Consider the following 9,931-nt stretch of genomic DNA (forward strand, 5'->3'; position numbering starts at 1 on the left):
ATTTTCCTGGCTATTTTCTTGCATTTTGATCCCCATAGGAAAACAAAACAAGTCCTTATTATTATTTTTTTCAATATTTTCTTTGGTGGGTGTAAAAGGCAGTGGCTAAGTATGAAAATTTTTAGATATTATCGCCGTCACAAGCAATATTTTCCCCTCCATTTGTCAGATTTCATAACCTCAAACTGTTTTTGTATTTATCTTCTTTAACATTTCTTTTCATTCCCTCCTTTCTCTATTACTGTCTGCTAATGTTACTCCCAATATTTTAACAGTATTGGAAAGCCTTATCTTTGCTCCTGGTTTCTTTCTACCCAACACCAGCCATGTTGATTCTGAGGCCATACGAAATAATTCTGTGCGTTCAATTACTTGGCTTATGCTTCTGAAGTCTCTTATTATATATGCATGCATGCAGTCAGTCGTTTTCCAGCCCGCTATATCCTAACACAGGGTCACACAGGGTTTGGGGGGTTTCTGCTGGAGCCAATCCCAGCCAGTACAGGGTGCAAGGCAGGAACAAATCCCGGGCAGGGTGCCAGCCCACTGCAGATTATGCAGACATCTATTATTTAATTAATCACGTTGAAAAGAATTCAACATTTAAAGAAGTTACAGCACATTGTCTGGTGGAAAAGCAGAGTTTGCTTTTGTGGTGTACGCGGTCTGTCCTTAAGGTGTGCCAGCTTACTGAATACAACCCACTATAAATCCACTTCCATAACCTCAAAAAACCTTCAGCACACAGGCAAAAATAAGTCTGCTAAGTTGTTTTTTTTTTTCCCTACTATTCAAAGGTATCCGGTTCATATAGTAAAAGGGGGTGTGTCCTTATACAAATATCGTAACTTTGGTGTTACTGAAGCAGCGCTTTACTGTTAACACATTTTTTAATTGTTTACCTTTGCTATTTAGCAGTTTTCCATTGCAAAATTAACAGCAATTTTTTTATTTATTTATTTTCAGTGTAACTGTAATGTAATAGTAAACAGTGTGTACCATATTTTGAAGGTAGAAAAATATTTTACAGAACTAGGTTGTAAAAAATAATGAAATGTATTTTTGGTAGAACACAAGGTAACTTTCCTTTTTCCTTTTCACTATTTACAGTATTTTTACTGATAAATTTACTGACTTATTTTTTAAACAATAGAGGTGATAATAGGGCAATGCATCGACTGGTAAAATTTAAAAACTTTGAGGGTGTAACTCTTGCTTCACCAGTACAACAACTGCAGTACCCGTTCATTGGTCAGTGTCTCAATCATCTCAACCTTTTACTTGTGACCAGGGTCCCATCCTACTTAACTGCCTCCAATGGAGAGCCCCTCCGAATAGCAAGGTGCTGTTTTCAGCAGAGGGATGTCTGGAAATTTTTGAAGGTTGTTCATTCTCATCCCAGCAGCATCACCCTCTTCTGTGAGCTGCTGTACTTCTTGCCAGAGTTTTTTTTTTTTTTTTTTTTTTTTTTGTAGTCCAGTGAGAACAACTGCATTAGATACCCACCCAAACTCCACTGTGCCCTGTTAATCAGCTGGTGAAAATCTACTACTTGAGAAGGGAAAAGGCAGACTCTGTGTTTTTACACGTGCGTGTGCACACACACGCACACACACACAATCAGGTTAACACTAGAACAGTCTGGACGAGAACAGGCTATTTAGCCCAACAAAGCTTGTCATTCCTATCCATGTAATTCTTCAAAAATAACATCAGGTCTAGTTTTGAAAGTCCTTCTGTCATCTGTCAGCCACACTACTTGCTCACTTATTCCCTGTGTCTGTGGTTCTGTGTGAAGAAAAACTTCCTAATGTTTGCATAAAATTTACCTTCATAACTCTTTCCCTGTAGCCCTGGAATTAGCCTATTTACTGTCCTCTTGACTTTTTCTAGTGCTGTTATGTCCTTTTTGTAGCCTGGAGACCAAAACTGCACACGGGACTCCAGATGAGGCCTCACCAGTGTGTACAAAGTAAATAACCCGTTACATGTTGCTGCATTGTGAACAGTGCTTAGGGGGCTGATGTCTTTCTTGTCTTTCTACTTGATTGCAGTCATTTTTGCCTTTTTGCCACACACGTAATTTCACCATGATGGACACTTCAGGCAGTCTGTTTAACCAGGCATATCATGGCTGTTTGGTTATACAGTGCTATATGCATCAGTTTCATTATCTGTGTCAGCATCATGTGTTCATTCACCTCGTCATTGCTCTCACGAGTTTTTTGCAGCAGCATGTTATTTTATCCATTAGATGGCAGTAGATTACTTTCCTGCGTTTTTTTTCAAGCTTTATACTGTAGTAGTAGGGTGATGTACAGTGTTAGGCATTATGGGTACAATTAGAAGTGAAACAACATGACGCCTTTTTAATGGCTAATTAAACAGACTACAATATACAAGGTTTTGAGGCAACTCGGGGCCCCTTCTTCAGGCAAGCTGTACAGTCGTGGCCAAAGTTTTGAGAATGATACATATGAAGGTTCACAAAGTTTGCTGCCTCAGTTTTTATGATGGCAATTTGCATCTACTCCAGAATGTTCTGAAGACGGATCAGATGAATTGCAATTAATTGCAAAGTCCCTCTTTGCCGTGAAAGTGAACTTCATCCCAAACCAACCACTGCATGTCAGCCCTGCCACAAAAGGACCTGCTGACGTAATTTCAGTGATCTGATTGTTTGGTACAGACGTTTATTTCTAAACAATTGATTGTATTTTAGTACTTTATTATTATTGATGTCCCTGCCCTCTAAGTGGTCTTGGTGCCTTGTGTGGAAAGGTGGTGTTACCAGTCAAGACATTTTGTGATGCACTGGAATGTTTACCACTATATCTTCTTACTTCTTGTATTCTGATATCCTTAAAAGGCACATTTGAGTCCATATTTTATATTTAATGCTTTGAGAGTTCATATTTTGACACGCGTAATCTCTTATCTCGTATCCTTTGACTATAAATCCAAGTTACCGTTTTAGTGGCTTTTCAGCAGCTCCGTGTATGACTGTATATGTATGTGTACTTTTCTACTTTTATTTTTCTATTTTTAATATTATTTATTGTATCAGTATGCTGCTGCTGAAGAATGTGAATTTCCCATTGGGATTAATAAAGTATCTATCTATCTATCTATCTATCTATTTTTATCTACACTGCTCAAAAAAAAAATGAAGGGAACTCTTAATCATCCCAGTCTAATAGCAAGTCAGTGGAGCTTCAGGAATATCGCTCTGTCCAGCAAGGACGCACAAGTGATTATGAATCAGTGTCACCTGCTTTGGTGCAAATGAAAGTGACAACAGGTGACCTGGAGAGGCAACAACAAGACAATCCCCCAAAAAAGGAATGGTGGCCATAGACCGTTACTCTCCTTATCCTTCCTGACTGATTCTTCTCTAGTTTTGTGTTTTGCTCATGTCGTTGTCACTACTGGTAGCATGAGGCAGTACCTACAGCCCATTCAGGTTGCACAGGTAGTACAGCTGTCTCCAAGATGGAACATCCATATGTGCTGTTGCAAGAAGGTTTGCTGTGTCTCCCAGCACTGTCTCAAGAGCATTGAGGGGATACCAGGAAACGGGCCATTACACGAGGAGAGCTGGACAGGGCTGTAGAAGGAAATCAACACTGCAGTAGGACTGGCATCTGCTCCTTTGTACGAGTAAGAACAGGAAGGGCACTGCCAGAGCCTTATAAAATGACCTCCAGCTGGCTACTGGTGTGCATGTTTCTGAGCAAACTGTCCAAAACCGAGTCCTTGAGGGTAGCATGAGAGCTGGATGTCCTTTAGTGGGACCTCGCTCAAAGCCCAGCATTGTGCAACTCGATTGACATTCGCCAGAGAATATCACAATTGGCAGCTGCTACATTGGTGCCCTGTTCCATGTGACAGACGTGAAAGAGTCTGGAGACGCCGTGATAAATGTTCTGCAGCCTGCAACATCATCCAGGATGACCGGTTTGGCTGTGGGCCACTGATGGTCTTGGGGGGCAAAATTTGAAGGGTCACACAGATCTCCACGTGCTAGGCAATGGTACCTCTACTGCTGTGAAGTACCAGGATGAAATTCTCAAAGCCATAGTCAGACCTGACACTGGTGCAGTGGGTCCTGGGTTTCTCCTGGTGCAGGACAATGCCGGCTTCATATGGTCAGAATGTGTAGGCAGTTCCTGGATGACAAAGGTGTGTGTGTGTGTGTGTATCTGTTTTTAATTTATTATTTGCACGTCATGTTGTTACACTACAGACCCTAAGCTTCGCAATTTCGTCTATCTGTATACTTGTATATGGCTGAGATGACAATAAAGTTCATTTTGACTTGATCTGTCTGTCTATCCTGCCTACAATACTAAAATTAAATTCTATCCCTCACACATTTCTGAACTGAATTTTCTCTGGCTATCCGATGCTTGAGCTGTTGTCAGAGTTACTTGAGTGTTTTTTGACTGAAGCAGATTTGCTTTTTAGAAATTTGTAATGTTTCTTAGTTTGCTTTGAGGTGAGAAATTTTAAGTTTGTCTTGTAGTTTTTCGGAGCAGAGTTTGCAAATAGCATTTCTTGTGTCATTTGCACAAATGCTGAAGTGCGCACATGCAGTTACTTTGCTGAAGCGTTATGGGAATTTTTTTTGCAACGTGAATAATCGGCCGTAAATATCCGCTTATCTGTAACAATTGGCCAATACTGATGCAATCCGTGCATCTCTAATTTTTTTTTTCCATTGGGATTTTTTTTTCCACTTTATGTAACACTGTAGAATTTTATAAAATTGCTTATTGTAATTTCATGTGTTAAGTTTACCCTAAACCATTTAAATATGACATGTTTACCACTAGGGGAAGATGGTGCTGGTAAAACCACTTTGATGGCAAGATTGCAAGGCATTGATGAATACATGAAAGGAAGAGGACTGGAGTATATGTACTTTAATGTACATGATGAGGACAGAGATGGTAAGTGGCCACAAAACCTGATACGTTTGTTATGTAGCTACAGGGGTTGAAATCGGAAACATAACTTTGTACCATATATTATCTTTATTTAGAACTGATGACCTGACATTTTTCTCAGAATTCACAATTTCCTTGGGGGTGTCAAGTGGTCCAGGGCCACACAAGGAAACCTCCCCACCACCTTTTGTGGGACTGTATGTTTATCATGGCACCAGACATTAGTGACGTGTTACATGTTAGTTGGGCATGCAAGTAAGAATTTCACTGTGCTCTGTACATGTAACAGTTTTACTACTACTACTACTACTACTAAAATGTAGTTGTAGGCCTCAAAATCGGTAGCAGTACTGTAACTGTCAAGGTCACATGCTCAGTCTTAAATGGTGACTGTTTATTCACTTTTTTACCTTTTTATGAGAATTTGTAAGTAAATAAACTGTGCCTATATTACTTTATCATTGTAAAATTTTCAGCTGCTGATTAGTATTCACTTGCTCTGTTGGGCAATGCTAGTTTTCTTTCAAACTTGTTTTTACTGATCAAAAAAACGTAGGTTTGCCTCTAAAACTGTGTGTGGGTTTATGTTTATGTACAATCTCGCTACCGGTCATAAGTTTCAGAACACCTCTTGTTTTTGTTTTATGAAAATACATACTGTTTAATGTCTTAATGTTTCATGTAATCAAGAGAGATAACTAAAAACAAATGGCAATGAAGTCAAGGAATCATTAAGTGTACAAAATGTTGTTCAAATGTTTGATTCATCAAAATAGCCTGTACCTTTTTGCTGATATAACAGCCAAACTATGGTTACCCTTTTGATTAAGAATGCCAGTCACTCTGTTGAAGTCGCCAACTCTGCCTCCAGCAAAAGAAGCCCAGACCATCACACAATACCAAAACATCCTCCAAGAGCAACTTCTCCCAAACATCCAAGAACCGTTTGGAGACCATTCATGCTACGTGGGGCTGCTTCTCAGCCACTCACAATTTGATCTAAGAATAATACAATACAATACAATTTATTTTTGTATATCCCAAAATCACACAAGAAGTGTCGCAATGGGTTTTAACAGGCCCTGCCTCTTGACAGCCCCCCAGCCTTGACTCTCTAAGAATACAAGGAAAAACTCCCAAAAAATCTTGTAGGGAAAAATGGAAGAAACCTTGGGAAAGGCAGTTCAAAGAGAGACCCCTTTCCAGGTAGGTGGGGCGTGCAGTGGGTGTCAAAAGAAGGGGGTCAATACAATACAATACAATACAATACACAGAATAGAACAAATCCTCAATACAGTATAAAAATTTAGAAGTACGGAGCAGAATTTAACAGTAGATGATATCACATAATAAGATTTGGATATATTTAGAGTCCTGGAGACCTCATCCATCAAGCAGCCTCCCCCATTTGGCCATTCCACAGCTGAAACAGTGCTGGGCCAGCCAATCCGATGAAAGGACCCCTCTTTCCCACGATTCCTGCGATCCTCCATCAGGAATGACTTTACCTTATGTAGGCAAAACAACTTGACAGGTGGGCCGTGGCACCAAGTGTCACATTAGAGTACTGAGAAACAGAATAGGTGAGGGTTAGTATCCAATTCTAACTATCATGTTACTTCTGTTTTTGTGCTAATGACTAACAACAGAGATGCAGTATGTACAGTTAATCAGCAGCTCTAGTCAGGGTGTGCTAAACTGAAGTAGTGAGTCTTCAATCAATCAATCAATTCAATTTTATTTGTCATTCAGCAGAACATCCAAGATGGGATTCAGCTGGGATTTAAAAGCTGAGACCGAAGGGGCAACTCTTTTATAGTAGCAGGCAGACCATTCCACAGTTTAGGGGCCCTGTAACTAACTAAAAGCTCGACCTCCCATTGTTATTTTATTAATCCTTGGAACCATAAGGAGACCGGCATCTTGAGATCTTAATGTGCGCTTTGGTTTGTAAGTCATCTTAAGTTCAGACAAGTAAGCTGAACCTTGGCCATTTAATGCTTTATATGTTAAAAGGAGGAGTTTGAAATCTACCCTAAACTTAACCGGGTGTCAGTGTAAGGATTTAAGAACTGGAGTTATGTGTTCGTATTTTCTTGTTCTTGTAATAATTCTTGCAGCCACATTTTGGATTAACTGGAGGCTATATAGAGAACAGTTTGAACATCCAGTGAACACCGCATTGCAGTAGTCAATCCTACTAGAAATAAATGCATGAATTAATATCTCAGAATCCTGTTTATTTAGAAAGCGCCTTAATTTCCTAACATTAAGATGGAAGAAACATGATTTGGACAATTTTGTAATATGCGCTTTAAATGACATGCTAGAGTCAAAGATAACTCCTAGATTGTGGGCTGATTCAGTAAAATTAATGGGGATTCCAACTGCGTTAAATGATGACAAAATATTGTTGTGATCAACGTCATTCCCTTCAACAATTAACATCTGTTTTATCTGTGTTTAAAGACAAGTAGTTCTCATTCATCCACTCCTTTTAATTCACTAACACAACTAATTAAAGACAACATCGGAGAAACTTCATTTGATTTAAATGAAAGGTATAACTGAGTGTCATCTGCATGCGAGTGAAAATTAACATTGTTTCCTAATGAGAGATCCCAGTGGAAGCATTGTGGATAAATAAAGAATGGGACCAAGACATCCTTCAAGAGCAACTTCTGCCAACCATCCAAGAACAGTTTGGTGACCAAGATGATGGCGCCCCAGGCCATAAGGCAAAAGTGAGAACTAATTGGCTCGGGGAACAACATATCCAAATTTGGGGGTCCATGACCAGGAAACTCCCCAGACCTTTAATCCCTTTGAGAATTTGTGGTCAATACTCTACTCTAGAGGTGGGTGGACAAACAAAACCCCACAAATTCTGACAAACTCCAAACACTGATTATGCAAGAATGGGCTGCCATCAGTCAGGATTTGGCCCAGAAGTGGGACAGCCTGTCAGGGTGAATTGCAGAGGTCTTAAAAAAGAGAGAAGGGTGATCACTGCAAATATTGACTCTCTGCATAAACGTAAGCCTTTGAAACTTACGAAATGCTTGTAATTCTACTTCAGTATACCATAGAAACATCTGACAAAAAGATCTAAAAACATTGAAGCAGCAAACTTTTTGAAAACCAACAGTTGTATCATTCTCGGAACGTTTGGCCATGACTGTACCTCCTCCATGTTTGACACTTGACATCACACATTGAGGAGCCGTCCTTCTGCCAACTCGGTGGCATACAAACACTTTGCGTGATGAACCAGAGACTTCAAATTTTGATTCATCATTTCATAAGACTTCCTTCCAGTCTGCAGTAGTCCATGGCTGGTATTTCAAGGCCGTGTTTCTTCCTTTGTGCAATTGGAAGTAAGAAAGCCATTCCTTAAAGTCTCCTCTTCGCAGTAGTAAACTGACACTTGCTTTTTTTTTTTCTAACCACTGTTAAGCTGTGCTTGATGCTGTTGTGCTGTGAGGCACCTATCACACAAGCTTGACTCTCAGAAACTTATCTCCTGATTGGGTTGTGACTTGGGAAGATATCTAACAGACCTAGAGTTTCTTCCGTTTGCCTTTTGGATTGTGTCGAACACTGAACTCTCTGACACTTTTTTTTTTTTTCTTTTTTCTTAAATTTCACTAAATGAAAGGCCTGCACTTCTAGGAGTAATGCTCTGTCTCATTTCTCTTAACTGCCATTTTTTTTCTTGCCATTATAACTGGAATTTTGTTCAAGTTGTACTTCAGAGGATGTAGTAACACAGTCTGCTCCAACTCTGCTTTAAGTCAGATGGAGAGTTTTTTAAGTAATCAACAGAAGTTGGAACACCTGTGCAAATTGTTTGCTTCAACTTGCAAGGCTTAATTTAGTTTAATTGCTTCAGAACATCTGTAGGTTGTAACCTATTAGTGGAAGGCGGCCCATTTGTAATATTCTGAAATTTCATTTTTTTTCAGTTTCAGTAACCTAAACTTTAAATTTAAACCTCTGGCAATTTACCATTTTAGGTGCCATGCTTTCACCATTTTAGGTCATTCATTGCATTTGCTGATTGAAATTTTGGGTGGGAAAAAAGTGGAAAAACTGAGGTGTTCTAAAACATTTGACCAGAAGTGTGTGTGTGTGTTTATATAGATATATAGATATATAGATATATAGATATATAGATATAGATATAGATATATATAGATATAGATATAATAGATATATAGATATATATATATATATATATATATATATATATATATATATATATATATATATATATCCATCCATCCATTTTCCAACCCGCTGAATCCGAACACAGGGTCACGGGGGTCTGCTGGAGCCAATCCCAGCCAACACAGGGCACAAGGCAGGGAACCAATCCCGGGCAGGGTGCCAACCCACCGCAGGACACACACAAACACACCCACACACCAAGCACACACTAGGGCCAATTTAGAATCGCCAATCCACCTAACCTGCATGTCTTTGGACTGTGGGAGGAAACCGGAGCGCCCGGAGGAAACCCACGCAGACACGGGGAGAACATGCAAACTCCACGCAGGGAGGACCCGGGAAGTGAACCCGGGTCCCCAGATCTCTCAACTGCGAGGCAGCAGCGCTACCCACTGCGCCACCGTGCCGCCTATATATATATATATATATATATATATATATATATATATATATATATATATATATATATATATATATATATATATATATATATATATATAATAAAAAAAGCAATTGACCTTTTGCTCAGTCTTTTGTTGTCTTTTTCCCTCCCCTGTGTTGCACACTATAGTAATGGTTGTATTTCTATAGATCATACTCGATGTAATGCTTGGATATTGGACGGTGATCTCTACCACAAAGGACTCCAGAAATTTGCAATACCATGCAGCACCTTGCCAGACACTTTAGTAATGTTGGTTGTTGACATGTCAAGACCATGGACTGCTTTAGATTCTGTACAGAAATGGGCC

General features: G+C 39.5%; 1 protein-coding gene across 2 annotated transcripts in view; it reads left to right on the forward strand.

The window, feature by feature from the left end:
- The window catches only part of dync1li1 (dynein, cytoplasmic 1, light intermediate chain 1), a 70,384-nt gene that overhangs the window by 14,067 nt on the left and 46,386 nt on the right, over positions 1–9,931 (forward strand). For both annotated transcript variants that reach the window (XM_051935653.1, XM_028817905.2), the window contains exons 3-4: positions 4,836–4,952; positions 9,771–9,931. The exon at positions 9,771–9,931 is cut by the window's right edge and continues 70 nt beyond it. In XM_051935653.1, coding sequence (XP_051791613.1) covers positions 4,836–4,952; positions 9,771–9,931 — 278 coding nt within the window. The remainder of the gene's footprint in view (positions 1–4,835; positions 4,953–9,770) is intronic.

Source organism: Erpetoichthys calabaricus, chromosome 13 (genome assembly GCF_900747795.2).
Source record: "Erpetoichthys calabaricus chromosome 13, fErpCal1.3, whole genome shotgun sequence".
In the NCBI taxonomy this organism is placed as follows: Eukaryota; Metazoa; Chordata; class Cladistia; order Polypteriformes; family Polypteridae; genus Erpetoichthys; species Erpetoichthys calabaricus.